This window comes from Oncorhynchus kisutch, linkage group LG30 (assembly GCF_002021735.2).
Source record: "Oncorhynchus kisutch isolate 150728-3 linkage group LG30, Okis_V2, whole genome shotgun sequence".
NCBI classification, from domain to species: Eukaryota; Metazoa; Chordata; class Actinopteri; order Salmoniformes; family Salmonidae; genus Oncorhynchus; species Oncorhynchus kisutch.
This window is the reverse complement of record NC_034203.2, coordinates 3,779,969-3,798,718: the sequence shown is the minus strand read 5'-3', so window position 1 is coordinate 3,798,718 and position 18,750 is coordinate 3,779,969. Positions and strand designations below refer to the sequence as shown.

Below are 18,750 nucleotides of genomic sequence, written 5' to 3'. Positions count from 1 at the left end.
CAGCCAAGACAACGCAGGAGTGGCTTCGGGACAAGTCTCTGAATGTCCTTGAGTGGCCCAGCCAGAGCACAGACTTGAACCTGATCTAACATCTCTGGAGATACCTAAAAATAGCTGTACAGCAGTGCTCCCCATCCAACCTGACAGTGCTTAAGATCTGCAGAGAACAAATGGGAGAATCTCCCCAAATACAGGTGTGCCAAGCCTGTAGTGTCATACCTAAGAAGACTCGAGGCTGTAATCACTGCCTAAGATGCGTCAACAAAGTACTGAGTAAAGGGTCTGAATTCAGTTTAATTTTTTCAAACCAGTTTTTACTTCATCATTAGTGTGTGTAGATTGATGAGGGGGGAAAACTATTTAATACATTTTAGAATAAGGCTGTAAGCCTACAAAATGTGGAAATATTCAAGGGGTCTGAATACTTTCCAAAGGCACTGTATATGTGTATATATACATGTATAACATTTTATTTATTTGTTAACTTTGAAGACGTGGATCAGGTAGAAAAAAAACAATGTTTTAGATGACATTTTAAGGCAGCAAAACGTGAAACTTTCACGAGTGACTGTACATAAAATTAATGAATATTGTGCCAACAATTCAGGATATTGTGCCAAAAAAACAAGATGAACAACTAGCAACTAAGCCACTGTAATGTACACGATTTAACAATGTAGTACTACTCTAGTTTCACATTTCCATTCCATTGGCATTCAAATGGTCTATGGGGGCTACAGCAAAATCAGAGAACTTGCCCAGCGAATGGGGTTGGCAACCCTTGGACAGTGAACACATTAGATGGGCAGTATTGGGCAATGACAAGCAGTTAGTCACACATACTACAACGCCAAGTGATTAATCGCGCATAGCAAAAGCAGTGCACTTTATAGGAAATAAGGTGCCCTTTGAAACTAACAGTTTCTTGGTCTACGTGTGTCTCTCTCTTTGGTTTTCAGCTTTAGGGGTAAATCACACCCAATGAAATGTAATTCCTGTCAATATAATCGCTGTATTGATTCAGTGCTGCCACTCTATTTTTGCAAATTTCATCAGACAGACCCCAGTTTTAGTCCTTAATGAATGTTTATTACTTTCCACAAAGCATTTCGCAACACATTAAATCATAGGAGAGAAATCACTTAGAATGACTATAAAACCAGAGCCTCACAAAAGAGGGATTTTCTAAATGATCACACAACACAGTGGGGTCTGGGTCGAATTGCAGTGGGGTTGCCAGATCTCTTTTTTTAAGTAAAAAATTAAGAGTACAGATTGTTGTATCAAATCAATTTTTATTTTTCACATGCACCGAATACAACCGGTAAAGACGTTACAGTGAAATGCCTACTTACAAGCCCTTAACCAACAATGCAGTTAACTTCTTATGGCTGGGGGGCAGTATTGAGTAGCTTGGATGAATAAGGTGCCCAGAGTAAACTGCCTGCTACTCAGGCCCAGAAGCGAAGATATGCATAGTATTAGTATATTTGGATTGAAAACACTCTGAAGTTTCTAAAACAGTTTGAATGATGTCTGAGTATAACAGTACTCAAATGGCAGGCAAAAACCTGAGAAAAAAATCCAACAGGAAGTGGGAAATCTGAGGTTGGTAGGTTTTCAACTCATTGCCTATCAAAAATACAGTGGGATATTGGTGATATTGCAGTTCCTAAGGCTTCCACTAGATGTCAACAGTCTTTAGAACCTTGTTTGATGCTTCTACTGTGAAGGAGGGGGGGATGAGGGCTCTTTGAGTCAGTGGTCTGGCAGAGTGCCACGACCTTACCATGCGCATTCACGTGATAGTTAGCTTGAGTTCCATTGCATTTCTACAGACAAAGGAATTTTCCGGTTGGAACATTATTGAAGATGTATGTTAAAAACATCCTAAAGATTGATTCTATACATCGTTTGACATGTTTCTACAGACTAACGGAATTTTTTTACTTTTTGTCTGCTCCTAGTGAATGTGCGTCATGAATTTGAATTAGTGTACTAAATGCACGAACAAAAAGGAGATATTTGGACATAAATGATGGACATTATCGAACAAAACAAACATTTATTGTGGAACTGGGATTCCTGGGAGTGCATTCTGATGAAGCTCATCAAAAGGTAAGTGAATATTTATAATGCTATTTCTGACTTCTGTTGACTACACAACATGGCAGATGTCTGGGGTTTTTTGGTCTCTGAGCGCCGTACTCAGATTATAGCATGGCGTGCTTTTTCCATAAAGTTTTCGAAATCTGACAGAGGTTGCATTAAGGAGAAGTGTATCTATAATTCCGTGCATAATAGTTGTATCTTTTATCAATGTTTATTATGAGTATTTCTGTAAATTGATGTGGCTCTCTGCAAAATCATCAGATGTTTTGGAACTACTGAACGTAAAGCGCCAATGTAAATGGAGATTTTTGGATATAAATATGAACTTTATCGAACAAAACATACATGTATTGTGTAACATGAAGTCCTATGAGTGTCATCTGATGAAGATCAAAGGTTAGTGATTCATTTCTCTATTTCTGCTTTTTGTGACTCCTCTCTTTGGCTGGAAAAATGGCTGTGTTTTTCTGTGACTTAACATAATTTCTCTCTGACCTAACATAATCGTTTGGTTTGCTTTCGCTGTAAAGCCTTTTTGAAATCGGACACTGTGGTGGGATTAACAAGAAGTGTATCTTTAAGATGGTGTAAAATACTTGTATGTTTGAGGAATTTTAATTATGGGATTTCTGTTGTTTTGAATTTGGCACCCTGCACTTTCACTGGCTGTTGTCATATCAATCCCGTTAGCAGGATCTCAGCCCAAAGAGGTTAAGAAAAATATGTGTTAAGTAAAAATAATAATTAAAGAGCAGCAGTAAAATAACATTAGCATGACTATATACATGGGGTACAGGTACAGAGTCAATGTGCAGGGGCACCGATTAGTCGAGGTAATTGAGGTAATATGTACATGTACTGTAGGTAGAGGTAAAGTGACTATGCATGAATAAAAAATAGAGTAGCAGCAGCGTAAAAGAGTGGGTGGGGGGGGACAACAACAACAGTCTGGGTAGCCATTTGATTAGCTGTTCAGAAGTCTCATGGCTTGGGGGTAGAAGCTGTTAAGAAGCCATTTGGACTTAGACTTGGCGCTCCGGTACCACTTGCTGCTGTGCAGTAGCAGAGAGAACAGTCTATGACTAGGGTGGCTGGAGTCTTTCACAATTTTTAGGGCCTTCCACTGACATCCTCTGGTAAAGAGGTCCTGGATGGCAGGAAGCTTGGCCATCTGTAGTGCCTTGCGGTCGGAGGCAGAGTAGTTGACATACCAGGCAGTGATGCAACCCGTCAGGATGGTCTCGATGATGCAGCTGTAGAACCTTTTGAGGATCGGAGGACCCAAGCCAAATCTTTTCAGTCTCCTGAGGGGGAATAGGCTTTGTCATGCCCTCTTCACGACGGTCTTGGTGTGCTTGGACCATGATAGTATGTTGGTGATATGTACACCAAGGTACTTGAAGCTCTCAACCTGCTCCACTACAGCCCTGTCAATGAGAATGGGGGTGTGCTCGGTTCTCCTTTTCCTGTAGTCCACAATCATCTCCTTTGTCATCATCACATTGAGGGACAGGTTGCTCTCCTGGCATCACATGGCCAGGTCTAGGCTGTCTCATCGCTGTCGGTGATCAGGCCTACCACCGTTGTGTCGACGACAAACTTAAAATGGTGTTAGTCATTCCTGGGTAAACAGGGAGAACAGGAGGGGACTGAGCACATACCCCTGAGGGGCCACCATGTTGAGGATCAATGTGGCAGATGTGTTGTTACCTACCCTTACCACATGGGGGCAGCACATCAGGAAGTCAGGGTCCTTAATGCCCTCAAAGCGCATCACTATGCTATGGTGCTGAACACTGAGCAGTAGTAAATGAATAGCACTCTCACATAGGTGTTCCTTTTGTCCAGGTGGGAAAGGGAAGTGTGGAGTGCAATAGAGATTTCATCATCTGTGGATCTGTTGGGGTGGTATACAAATTGGAGTGGGTCTAGGGTTTCTGGGATAATGGTTTTGATGTGAGCCATGACCAGCCTTTCAAAGCACCTCAAGGCTACAGGTCAGTGAAGGCACTTGCCAGTTGGTCAGCGCATGCTCGGAGTACATGTCCTGGTAATGCATCTGGCCCTGCTGCCTTGTGAATGTTGACCTGTTTAAAGGTCTTACTCACATCGGCTATGGAGAGCGTGATCACACAGTCGTACAGCTGATGCTCTGATGCATGCTTCAGTGTTCCTTGCCTCGAAGTGACCATAAAATCATTTAACTTGACTGGTAGGCTCGTGTCACTGGGCAGCTCGCGGCTGTGCTTCCCTTTGTAGTCTGAAATAGTTTTCAAGCCCTGCCACAATAGTACGATTCAATCTTAGTCCTGTATTGATGCTTTGCCTGTTTGATTGTTCGTCGCAGGGCATAGCGGGATTTCTTATAACCGTCCGGGTTAGAGTCCAGTTACTTGAAAGCTGCAGCTCTACCCTTAGCGCATTGCGGATGTTGCCTGTAATCCATGGCTTCTGGTTGGGGTAAGTAAGTATGGTCACTGTGGGGACGATATCATCGATGCACTTATTGATGAAGCCAGTGACTGATGTGGTGCACTCCTCAATGCCATCGGAAGAATGCTGGAACATGTTCCAGTCTGTGCTAGCAAAACAGTCCTGTAGCTTAGCATCGGAGTCATCTGACCACTACTGTATTGAGCGAGTCACTGGTGTTTCCTGCTTTAGTGTTTGCTTGTAAGCAGGAGGATATAATTATGGTCAGATTTGCCAAATGGAGGGTGAGCTTTGTACAGATCTCTGTGTGTGGAGTAAAGGTGGTCTAGAGTTCTTTTCCTCTGGTTGCACATTTAACATGCTGGTAGAAATGAGGTAAAACGGATTTAAGTGTCCCTGCATTAATTATTGGTGTCCTTTTCCCTGCATTAAAAGGACAATATACCATTGTTTTTAGAAAGACCATTTGGAAAATGTATTTTTATTGAGTGAATGTATATATTGGTTGTCTTAATTTTGATAAGGTATGAAATTGTAATGAATTGAAGGTTATTTGTTGATGTACAATTTTGGAAATACACAAAAAACTTCATGTAAATGAAAATAATTATTATTTGAAGAAGAGGCCACAAGAAGACAGTTGATTAGTTTATTGGGGTAGGGGTTGTTTCAAGGTCAATGGTCACTCGAAGGTCACTTACCCGTAGCGGTGGCGGACCACATCTCGGCTCAGTCGCTCCGCCAGGTAGGCCCCAATCCTGTCCAACTTCTCCGGGGCTGAAACCGCGTAGAAGGTGAGCTTCTCCATGTCTGACTTGGACAGGCCATCCTGAAAGAGTAGTACACAAGGGGTTACAGAAGCACCAAATATAAGAACATTGTCAGAAACTGAGGTAAAAGGAGAAGTATTGTTGTTTTTGTTATATGGGCATAATGAACATGATGCACTTGTTCAGTCCCCCTCATGGATTTCAAAGGAATGGAAAAGTGTAAGATATAGGGTGGAAAATCCCTCAAGCTTAAGTTTACAGCAATTGAAATCCATGAGCGGAGTGAACAAATCAGGAAGAAGAGTGGAGAATCAGAATTCAGCGCTGTAGTAATACCATAAGGGTGGGTGGGGGGCAAGTCATTTTCAGGAAGTTCGAAAAGCAGATTCTGCCATTTTTTAAATAATTCTAGCCCAATCAGCACTTGAACTGGACAGGGAATTGAAAATGACCTTTCAATTCATGAGAAATGTCCAATTCAACAACACTGAAAATTCCCATAAATTCAAATTCAAATTGTAATTCATATACAGTACCAGTGAAATGTTTGGACACACCTACTCATTCAAGGGTTTCTCTTTAATTGTACAATTTACTACATTGAGGAATAAAGTGAAGACATCAAAACTATGAAATACATGGAGTCATGCAGTAAGCAAAAAAGTGTTTTTTTAAATGTAGATTCTTCAAAGTTGCCACCCTTTTGCCTTGACAGCTTTGCACACTCTTGGCATTCTCTCAACCAGCTTCACCTGGAATGCTTTTCCAACAGTTTTGAATGAGTTCCCACATATGCTGAGCACTTGTTAGCTGCTATTCCTTCACTCTGTGGTCCAAAATCATCTCAATTGGGTTGAGCTCGGGTGATTGTGGAGGCCAGGTCATCTGATGCAGCACTCCATCACTCTCCTTATTGGTCAAATAGCCCTTAAGCAGCCTGGAGGTGTGTTGGGTCATTGTCCTGTTGAAAAACAAATGATAGTCCCACTAAGTGCAAACCAGATTGGATGGCGTATCGCTGCAGAATGCTGTGGTAGCCATGCTGGTTAAGTTTGCCTTGAATACTAAATTTATCACAGACAGTGTCACCAGTAAAGCATCCCCACACAATCACACCTCTCACAAAGACACGGCAGTTGGAACCAAAAATGTCAAATTTGGGTTTATCAGCCCAAAGGACACATTTGCACTGGTCCATTGCTCGTGTTTCTTGGACCAAGCAAGTCTCTTCTTATTATTGGTGTCCTTTAGTAGTGGTTTCTTTGCAGCAATTCGACCATGAAGGCCTGATTCATGCAGTCTCTTCTGAACAGTTGATGTTGAGATGTGTCTGTTACTTGAAATTTGTGAAGCATTTATTTGGGCTGAACATATCCTCTGCAGCAGAGGTAACTCTGGATCTTCCTTTCCTGTGGCGGTCCTCATGAGAGCCAGTTTCATCATAGCGCTTGATGGTTTTTGCGACTGCACTTGAAGAAACTTTCAAAGTTGTTGAAATTTTCCAGATTGACTGACCTTCATGTCTTAAAGTAATGATAGGCTGTCATTTATCTTTGATTATTTGAGCTGTTCTTGCCATAATATGGACTTGGTCTTTTACCAAAACAACTGATTGGCTCAAACGCATTAAGAAAATAAATTCCACCAATTAACTTTAAACAAGGCACACTTGATAATTGAAATGCATTTCAGGTGACAAACTTAAGGGATTTTTTTTAATCAATAATGACTAATTATGTATACATTTCAATCAGGACTGACTAATCAGAATACTATTATGTTACTGTATAGATATATGAATTTTCTTTTTATCCTAGTACTGAATATAATGTGTGTAAATATAATCAAGAATTAGAACAATGACCGTCTGTTCCTTGGTAGAAATGAATGAACTTATCGTCAGACTGGCTAGAATGCTTATCTACACAGGAAGACCTTGGCTCATAAATTATATAAAATTGGTGTGGGACAATGTGGGAAGGCTTGAGATACTGCCTTTGTACCAGGGTGAAGAAGAAACGGGACAGTTCGAAAACTAATGACGTCATTTTCAGTTTATAACCTGTGGTAAAATGTTTCATGTTCAGTACTCTCGAGAATAAACGCCAATGATTGATTTTGAGACTGGTCTCTGTCCATTTTATGCAAATAAGAGTCTTACAAATTCTTAGAAGTGGGCAAAGTGTTTAATTTAATTGGGTATTAAAACATGTAGGAATTTAATTCCAGTAACACAAACAGCGGCAGGGTAGCCTAGTGGTTAGAGTGTTGGACTAGTAACCGAAAGGTTGCAAGTTCAAATCCCCGAGCTGACAAGGTACAAATCTGTCGTTCTGCCCCTGAACAGGCAGTTAACCCCACTGTTCCTAGGCCGTCATTGAAAATAAGAATTTGTTCTTAACGGACTTGCCTAGTTAAATAAAGGTTAAATAAAAAAATAAAAATAAAAACCTCATGAAGCTGGTTGAGAGAATGCCAAAAGAGTGCAAAGCTGTCCTCAAGGTAAAGGGTGGCTACTTTGAAGATTCTCAAAAATAAAATGTGTTTAAATTAACACTTTTTTGGTTACTACATGAGTTATTTCATAGTTTTGATGTCTTCACTATTATTATACAATGTAGAAAATAATAAAAATAAAGAAAAACCCTGGAATGAGTAGGTGTGTCCAAACTTATAACTGGTACTGTACATCAACCCGATGTGTGGGCGGTGGAAGTTATGGAGTGTTGTCCTTGAATTTAAATCATATAGCCGTTAACGTTAGGGTCAGATGGGGGACGGGAGAGAAAGAGTATTTGAGAGTTGAGGTATTAATCAAGGTTCAGAGGTAAATCACAGAGGTTAAGACATCGTTAAACGCTGTCACGCGCTGGAACATGCGTGTTCAGATGGATGTCTGTCTGATGTAGAGGGAGGGTGTTCATTAAACTTGTGATCTCCTGACACTCTGGATGCATCCCAAAGAACACCCTATTCCCAATATAGTGCACTTCTTTTGGCAAGGGTCGCAGAGGGCTCTGCTCAAAAGTAGTGCACTATAAAGGGAATAGAGTACCATTTGGGATGCATGCTTTATGGCAAATCACATTCACTGTGTCCTTGCTTTCTCCCTATCAGTATGTTTTCTCCATCCCACACATACTGTGTGGGTGTGTGTGTGTGTTTGCATGACATGATGTCCTCCAAGCCCATTACAATGATAACACGCAATATTAAATAAAAATACATAATAAATAAAGTATTACATTATACTACACATACAATATTGGACCATGGACACTAATGTACACTATGCATAGGGTTGCAAAACTAGAGATAATTTACCAAAGTTACTGTAAATGTACTTTTTGTAATAAAAGTATGGCAATCTATGGAAACTTTGGTAATTTATACTTGATTTAAAATATACATTTTTTCCTCAATCTGTATATCTGTGTCCATATTTACATGACTTTCTATCTGATAGACCATACGGTTCAAGAGAAAATAGCCGAATTAATTTTTTAAAGCATCTAATCAACAATGATATAATTTGCTATCAACTCTGCAACCCTCCAACTATTGCCTTTAAGAACTGTCACCAGTTTGGCCCTAAAACATTTACAACAAAGACATAGAGATAATAAATTAAATCAAAGTGTGTAAAACAAGGATATTCCACACCGAAACCCTCAAATTAAAAACACCAGTGGTATTCACTTAGTTTTTTGGTTATTTGTATTACAGGTTTGGCATTCTTTTTTTCATATTAAAACATCTTGTTATTTTTCATATATTTTACATGTTATGAATGTTACCTAAAATCCTTTAAAGTTCCCAACAATATGGTAGTTTACTAGTCAATTTTGACATTTACCAGTAACATGCTCTCCCTTTGCAACCCTAACTATGCACATACTTCACTATATAGTAATAGAATATGGTCCATTACATTTTAACTGGGTCAATTCCTGAAATGAATTGATATTCAACTAATTGACTGGGAATTCCCTCCATGAAATTACTGATCTCATGTGGAATTGACCCCAACCCTGTGTTAGATTCTAGCCTGAAATATACTTATTAATAGTACCACACTAGAATGTATTGATTACTTTACATGTATGAGGAATGATTATGTTGGGGTCAATGAAGGGTGAATAGGAACTTGGTGTATGGAAAGTTACTGAGTGAGACAAGGGGAAGTGCAGAAAGTTCATATTATGTCCCATGTTTCCAAGGAGGGAGGTGAAGGGCAATAGTTAGTGTTATAGAGTGATAAATGATGCTGACTCATCTAAGCAATAGGCGTCACTATCACTGGTCCTAGGTTGGTAACTGTTCTATGAGCAATAGAGAAAGTTAGTTGGTTATTGGTCTCCATGATAGTGGTGTAAATCAGTTCCTAATAAACGACAAGTAAAGATTACATCCTGTGTCCTCCAATTACATGTTGGTCTTCTCAAGATACTGCAGTTAGTCTCTAAGGCAGGCCAGCTGCGGAACCAGGGAGGAGCGAGGAATTCGGCTCGAGGTCAAGTCAACAGATGAAGTGAAAAGAAACCCCTGGGACAGGGGCCAGAGGGGCCAAATGCAACAATCCTCCTACTACAGTTCTATCTCAAAAACATTCACTTCCACACCCACGAAGGTTCTAGCATCAGGCAGGGTCATGACTACACCAGTGAGAGGAACCAATTAAGTTCCTGCCTTGCAACAGAGATGCATTGGCTGTCTAGATGTGCAAGGAGTTGACCCCGCCTAGTTGGAGGTAATAAATATATGTTGTTGTGTCATCATGCTTCGTCTTTGCAGCTGTTTGACCCAGTGGGTAAATAAACTTGGTTTGAGCTTTTTTTTGTCCGTTTGAGTTTTTACTCTGTATGTTCAGAACTTGGTTGGAATATTGAACAATTACTATATTGAAAAGAGAGAGGAAGAGCACAACAAAGTGAAACCATTTTGGTAACACTTTCTATGAAGTACATATGTATAACATAATTTATGAGTTGCATGCACAGCTTCGCTTAAATGCCCATATCATACATTGACACCGTCAAATAAAATGTTACCACGTCAGCTAACTCTCATGCATTTTTCTTTCTATTGTGGAAAATTATTTGCCTGGCTACTCATCCACATCGTTCCGGCAAACTGACCTTTCTTTTCCACGATGAGTCTGGATTTGCCTCCCTCTCTGATGATTTCTAGAACACATTCTGACCAGTCCCAGAAAGCAATAGTTTGGGCCAGAGCCGGCCTACATGATGACGTTATCAACTTTGATACTCTGATTGGTTAGATTTGTTAGAGACTATCCAATTCCTGATGCATTTGTTTTGTATAACACACCTCCTTTTGAAGTCACAAAAATGACTTCTAGGATGGCAGTTTCAGACCGACTGCACGTAGCAACTGATAGAGCAGAGAAACTAAATTCCGGGTGAGTCATCAGGCAAGAAGATGATCAGGCTCTACTTAAAGACTACAAATACCTACTATAGGTGTTTTATAATTGCACATAGAAAGTGTATCTGATACATCTACAACAGAGAGACTTCGTTGTATGTCCTACACATTTTACACAAGGGGGAGAACATTTTTAAAAAGACTGTCCCCAGAGTAATGTCGCCAGAGTATTTTTCCAGCACCTGCTCTGAGTGATAATTCACTTGACAATGTCGCAACCATTTGAGCATTCCGACTCCCCCTGCACCTGTTTGCGTACACTAAAGGCCCTTGAGATTGAGACAGACACAGTGTGAGAGAGAACGAAAAGAGACTCCCTTGTGTATGTGATTCTGCTTACTACACACACACACACACAATTTGCTTTTTTCATTCAAAACAAGGTTAAGGATTCAAACAGCCGTTAATAAGTTGTCGTGTCAAGGTTATCAAAAGCGATGTCACACAAATAGATTTGTCAAACCATAACGGTTACGTGCCGCGTTACGGCAGGCCAATTATGGGTGATGTCTGAAATAGCACCCTATTCCCTACATAGTGCACTACTTTTGACCAAAAATGGTGTTTGAACTTGAGGCAAATTTCTCATCATAACAGCAACACAGGGTCTCCAAAGCAAGCTAAGCACTGGGGTAACAAATGGCTTGGATGCATGCACTACCACACAATCCTATTTGTGTTATCAAGTTGGTTGTAGTGACAGCTATTTAGTAAATAGCTTGTTATCACTATGATAAACTGTTAGAGTGCAATGGTTAGGACTAGATGTGTTAATATTGGTCTGTCAGCTGATGATGACCATTGTTCATCATGACGGTTTAGGGCTGTAGGCAATTTTTTAAATCATGAGATTTAATTATGATAATGAGATGGTGTTTGCCATTTACATGTCATAGGCAAATTTAGATGTTGAAAGATGGTTGGAAACTAAAAGGAAATCATTTGAATAAGTCAAATGAGCTTTGAGGTCACACTCCATGACTACAAAATTCCATGACTACAAAATTATAACCTACGCTTCCCGAAATGTTTGTTTGGCAGTCGTGTATGCTACTTTGAGGGCATTTCCACTCAGTCTAGGGAAAAACTACAGGAAAGGATTGACATTTTAAACAAATGTCTATAACACATCTTTGGTTATAGACATCGAAGTAATGTCATTAAAATGTCTTGTCAAATGCATCTTGTAACAGAGGTAAAATACTCACTTTGGGGTCCTCTGGGAAGATGTTATCAACCAGGCGTTTGTACCTGGGCCTCAGGGGTCCACAGCAGCCACACACACCTGGAACACAAAACATACTAATTTTAAAAAACACACAACAGGTGATAACAACAATAAAACAAATTATGATTATCATCTGATCCCAACATTGCATCAATAAATACCATATCACTACTCTATAAATTACCACGCATCATTAATATGGGTAATTAAATTTTGCCTTGACTGTTTATGTACAGCGACTGTCCCTACACGCTGAATCTTGACCTTAAAAGCAAGAAAGCTACAAAATAGAATGGAATAGGGTAACAATTTTAATTAAGGCAAATTAGTATTAACATCACTCAGTTGAATAATCAGCATTAACCAATAACTCAGAGTGACAGGCGACAAAGTGTGTGCGCGAGCGTGTGCAAGAAAGAAAAAAAAGAGATTGAATGCGTTTGCTCACGCCCAAGTGTGTGTGTGTGTTCAATTCACATTCATGGCCAGTACGAGGCCATTGTCCATCTTCAGAGAAACGTCAGAGCTAGGGTATTTTACAGATCTCAGGATGCAGTGGACCAAAGCAAAGGTAAAAATAACAAGTCAGTCCTGTGACAACAGATCAATGTGGAGAGGTGTTTCGCATTAAGAACAGAGCCCAACACTATGGCCACATTTAATATATCGGCTTCAGGAAAGAAACAATAAGAAACACAGCGCAGCGGTCTAAGGCACAGCATCGCAGAGCTAGAGGCGTCACTACAGACTGTGTCAGGCTGTGTCGCGGCCAGCCACGACTGGGAGACCCCTGAGGCGGAGCACAATTGGCCCAGCATCATCCAGGTTAGGGGAGGGTTTGGCCGGCTGGAATGTCCTTGTTCCATCGCGTTTTAGCGACTCCTTGTGGCAGCCAGGTGCATGCACGCTGACTTCGGTCACCAGCTGTACTGTGTTTCTGCCGACACATTCGTGCAACTGGCTTCTGCGTTAAGCAAGCAGTGTGTCAAGAAGCATTGCTGCTCAGCGGGGTCATGTTTCGGAGGACGCATAGCTCTCGACCTTCGCCTTTCCTGAGTCCGTAAGGAGTTGCAGCGATGGGACAAGACTAAACTACCAATTACATAATCATTGGGGACAAAAAGAAATGGGGTAAAAAGTAACAAAAAATAATTAAATAAAAAGTTCAACCATAGAATTTTACTTTACACACAAAAAAATGAACAGTAACACTTTCTATAATAAAGGGCAACAACGTAAAAAAAAACTACTTATTTGGTTGAAAATGTCCTATGTATCGTCGATATTAGAAACATTCATTCCAGTGCCAAAATTTACAAAAAAGTGTAAGTAGCATTATTTTGGTGATAGTCAGTGAGTAGATTCCAAAACGGAGTTTTGTAACTAATGTCGTCACAGTGCCTACAGAAAGTATTCATACCCCTAGACTTATTCCACATTGTTGTGTTACAGCCTGAATTCAAAACTGATTTAATTGGGGGAGGGGGGGCGGGTTCTCACCCATCTAGACACACACAATAAACCATAAGTGAAAACATGTTTTAAGAAACTTTAGCAAATTTATTGGAAATGCTATACAGAAATATCTAATTTACATAAGTATTTACACCCCAGAGTGGAAGCACCTTCGGCAGCGATTACAGCTGTGAGTCTAAGAGCTTTCCACACCTGGATTGTGCAACATTTGCCCATAATTGTAAAAATTCTTCAAGCTCTGTAAAATTGGTTGTTGATCATTGCTAGACAACCATTTTCAAGTCTTGCCATAGATTTTCAAGTAGGTTTAAGTCAAAACTGCAACTTGGCCACTCAGGAACATTCACCGTCTTCAAGGTAAGCAACTGCAATGTAGATTTGGCCTTGTGTTTAAGGTAATTGTCCTGCTGAAAGCTGAACTCCTCTCTCAGTGTCTGCTGGAATTCAGACAACCACTAGGATTTTGCCTGTGATTTGCTCTATTGTTTATTTTTATCCCCCACAATAAAACCTAGTCCTTGCCGATGACAAGCATACCCAAAACATGATGCAGCCACCACTAAGCTTGAAAATTTGTAGAGTGGTACTCAGTAATGTGTTGTATTTGCCCCAAACATAACACTGTATTCAGGACAAAAAGTTAATTGCTTTGCCACATTTTCTGCTGTATTGCTTTAGTGCCTTGTTGCAAACAGGATGCATGTTTTGGAATATTTTTATTCTGTACAGTATTTTGGAGTACCTATAGTGTTGTTGATCCATCCTCAGTTCTCTCTTATCACAACCATTAAACTCTGTTTAGAGTGGTTAAGTTTTGGATTACAATCATGCTGATTTGCCCACCAACACGGGATTGTAATGAACTGATTGCACTCTATCCAATCGTGGCAGCAGAATCTCCAGACAGCGGGACAGACCCTCCCATTATGACTTGGTGTCTTGTTTACATAAGACAACACGTCACCATGACATGTTGAACGAACACTTGACCCCTAAGCCCTTCATGGAGTGACCACTTCCTGATTTGCTTGATTGTGATCATGCAAGTCTGCCAATGTTTTGGGAAAAATTTGCATTGAGACAATGCGCACTTACATCCCAACTGCCAGCTGTCAATACTCCAAAATTCAAAACCCATTAGCGAGCATCCTGTGTCCTGCTGCAACCTGTTTTGTAACTTGACTCGCTATGAAACACTGATAGACAGACCGACACTCAGGTAGTAGATAGTGAAAAAGTAGTAAAGCAAAAAAATGGTACAGGTGGACAAACTCTGCTACTCGTCTGTGACTTCGCTAACGTGGCCTGGCTTCTCAATGTGCCCGCTAGCTATTACGAACTACCTTCATTGACAAACACAGAGATGGAAGTATCTAGTGATTTTGGGGCACAAATAAAGCACAAGCTACACACTGTGTAACAGCTTGCTGAAGATTAAATTGTAGACATGTTCTAAGAAATCCATCCTGATCACAGTCGGCAGCTGCTAACTCGATATGGTCTGCAGTAACACATCCACATCGAACCAAACCCCCAAGACTCCATTTTATTTGTTTTTATGAGCAGCAGAAAAACAAATGTGTAATCAGTGAAAACAAATAAGGTCTGAAAACAAATAAGGAACTGGCTGAAATGCTAAAATATTGTCCCATTACAAAACCCATTACTAGACCCATAGAGATATCCAAGAATAAACTAACTTTACCACAGTCAGTGTGTGTTCAGAGAGAGATCATTTACAAACTAAATGCCACATGTTAATGGACATTACTAGAACTCAAAACCCAACCCTCAAATATGCCAAGGAAAAAACTGATCAAAACCCATGGAATACCACAGGCTCTCCTGGCTGAAGCCCATGCTTGAGAGATACAGTATAAGCATTCTGTTCCACAAAGACTAGTCCACAACCCATTAATGAACTAATATCAGCCTATTGTATAGGGGTTTAAAAAAGGATAGGTGATGACATGTGTTTGCAAGAAAGTAACATCTAAGCAATGAAGCTATGAGTAAGACCGTAGCCTAGAGAGTAACTGGAGAAGAATGCAATTGTTGAATTTACAGTTGAAGTCGGAAGTTTACATACACTTAGGTTGGAGTCATTAAAACTTGTTTTTCAACCACTCCACGAAGTTCTTGTTAAACAAACTGCCGTTTTTGCAAGTCGGTTAGGACATCTACAGTGTGCATGACAAGTAATTTCTCCAACAATTGTTTACAGACATGAACTCACTATCACAACTCCGATGGGACAGAAGTTTACATACACTAAGTTGACTGTGCCTTTAAACAGCTTGGAAAATTCCAACAAATGATGTCATGGCTTTAGAAGCTTCTGATAGGCTAATTGACATTTCAGTCAATTGGGGGTGTACCTGTGGATGTTTTTTAAGGCCCAACTTCAAATTCAGTGCCTCTTCACTTGACATCATGGGAAAATCTAAAGAAATCAGCCAAGACCTCAGAAAATAATTGTAGACCTCCAAAAGTCTGGAACTTGCTCCCAAGGTTGAACTAAACACCTGAAGGTACCACGTTCATCTGTACAAACAATAGTACGCAAGTATAAACACCATGGGACCACGCAGCCATCATACCGCTCAGGAAGGAGATGCCTTCTGTCTCTGAGAGATGAGCGTACTTTGGTGTGAAAAGTGCAAATCAATCCCAGAACAATAGCGAAGGACCTTGTGACGATGCTGGAGGAAACGGGTACAAAAGTATCTATATCCACAGTAAAATGAGTCCTATATCGACATAACCTGAAATGCCGCTCAGCAAGGAAGAAGCCAATGCTCCAAAACTGCCATAAAAAAGCCAGACTACGGTTTGCAACTGCACATGGGGACAAAGATTGTACTTTTTGGAGAAATGTCCTCTGGTCTGATGAAACAAAAATAGAACTGTTTGGCCATAATGACCATCGTTATGTTTGGAGGAAAAAGGGGAACGCTTGCAAGCAGAAGAACACCATCCCAACCATGAAGCACGGGGGTGGCAGCATCATGTTGTGGGGATGCTTTGCTGCAGGAGGGACTGGTGCACTTCACAAAATAGATGGTATCATGAGAAGGAAAATTATGCGGCTATATTGAAGCAGCATCTCAAGACATCAGTCTCCATAGCTTGGTTGCAAATGGGTCTTCCAATTGGACAATACACCCAAGCAAACTTCCAAAGTTGTGGCAAAATGGCTTAAGGACATCAAAGTCAAGGTATTGGAGTGGCAATCACAAAGCCAATCACTCAATCCTATAGAAAATTTGTGGGAAGAATTGAAAAAGTGTGTGCGAGCAAGGAGGCCTATAAACCTGACTCAGTTACACCAGCTCTGTCAGGAGGAATTGGCCAAAATTCACCCAATTTATTGTGGGAAACTTGTGGATGGCTACCCGAAACTTGGACCCAAGTTAAACAATTTAAAGGCAATTCTACCAAATACTAATTGAGTGTATGTAAACTTCTGACCCACTGGGAATGTGATGAAAGAAATAAAAGCTGAAATAAATGGTTCTCTCTACTATTATTGACATTTCACATTGTTAAAATACAGTGGTGATCCTAACTGACCTAAGACAGGGGATTTTTACTAGGATTAAATATCAGGAATTGTGAGTTTAAATGTATTTGGCTAAGGTGTATGTAAACTTCAGACTTCAACTGTATATAGATATCCTAAACTAAATTGTTTTGATAACTTTCAAATGTAGCAACAGGTCCATCTAGAATGAACAACAATTTACATAATACCATAGAGGCAGTGTTCTACCAATATAACAATGTGCACCTTTCATTGTCATTCCCACCTGTTACACATACTGTGCCTATCTGCATTTTGTCTGGTGGTAATGGGGCAAAAATGGTGGTCATATCTGCATGTGTGGTGTCCCGTATACAACAGGAGTTCCCTGATCCTGGTGCAAAATACATATGGTTTCTCCCTCCCCATATTTACTAATACCATTCAATTCAATAATAAAAAAAGACAACACAAGTAAAAGTTGTGTTCAGTGAAAGTTTAATGCCGTGTGCCAGGTCTCTCTCCATTTAGAGACTTCAATATCAAGCCTGTCTGTCTGTCAGTCAGGACTTCATCACATCATCTTGCAAATCTCCATGTGCTGGCTCTATAAATGTTTCCATGAACACATACACACAGTCACTGTTCTATTACCAATGGCAGTTAAGATGGGTAATATCTGAAACACAAACGGGTACTATGTTGAAGTTTGAACAGGTCAGATACAACCGTCCCAACTATGGTCTCCCTATCAAATGAATGAGGCTGAAATATGGCAAAAGCATCTCCAGTCCATCTGTAGAAATAATAGGCAGAGTTTGTCAGTGACACATGGAATGAAAATGGTGTTGCTATTACTGGACATTTGTGCTGTACAGTATTATTAGTAATCATGTCCTTGTGGATGTGTTGAGTGCCATGTCTCTCTGCATCTCTGAACACATGCACACAGTCACGGTTCTATTACCAATGGCAGTTATGGCTAGGTGATATCTGACACAAACATACAGTGCCTTCGGAAAGTATTCAGACCCTTTGACTTTTTTCACATTTTGTTAAGTTCTTATTCTAAAACTGATTCAATTGTAGTTTTTTTCTCATCAATCTACACACAATATCCCATAATGACAAAGCAAAAAAAGGTTTTTAGAAATGTTTGCTAATTCATAAAATAAAAAACTGATACTTCACATTTACATAAGAATTCAGACCCTTTACTCAGTACTTTGTTGAAGCACCTTTAGCAGTGATTACAGCATTGAGTTTTCTTGGGCATGTCGCAACAAGCTTGTCACACCTGTATTTGGGGAGTTTCTCCCATTCTTCTCTGCAGATCCTCTCAAGCTCTGTCAGGTTGGACAGGGAGCGTTGCTGCACAGCTATTTTCAGGTACCTCCAGAGATGTTTGATCGGGTTCAAGTCCGCGCTCTGGCTGGGCCACTCAAGGACATTGAGAGTTGTCCCAAAGCCGCTCCTGCGTTGTGTTGGCTGTGTGCTTAGGGTCGTTGTCCTGTTGGAACATGAACCTTTGCCGCAGTCGGAGGTCCTGAGCACCCAGGAGCAAGTTTTCATCAAGGATCTTTCTGTACTTTGCTCCGTTAATTTTTGCCTTCATCCTGACGAGTCTCCCAGTCCCTGCCGCTGAAAAACATCCCTGCAGCATGATGCTGCCACCACCATGCTTCACCGTAGGGATGGTGCCAGGTTTCCTCCAGACGTGACGCTTGGCATTCAGGCCAAATAGTTCAATCTTGGTTTCT

The 18,750-nt window shown here is 40.4% G+C and overlaps 1 protein-coding gene across 4 annotated transcripts in view; it reads right to left on the bottom strand.

Moving 5' to 3' along the window:
• Positions 1-18,750, bottom strand: part of efr3a (EFR3 homolog A (S. cerevisiae)) — a 236,022-nt gene that overhangs the window by 158,556 nt on the left and 58,716 nt on the right. For all 4 annotated transcript variants that reach the window (XM_031810880.1, XM_020466614.2, XM_020466615.2 and 1 more), the window contains exons 3-4: positions 11,972-12,048; positions 5,247-5,374 (exon numbers count right to left, since the gene is read on the bottom strand). In XM_031810880.1, the coding sequence (XP_031666740.1) occupies positions 5,247-5,374; positions 11,972-12,048 (205 nt within the window). The remainder of the gene's footprint in view (positions 1-5,246; positions 5,375-11,971; positions 12,049-18,750) is intronic.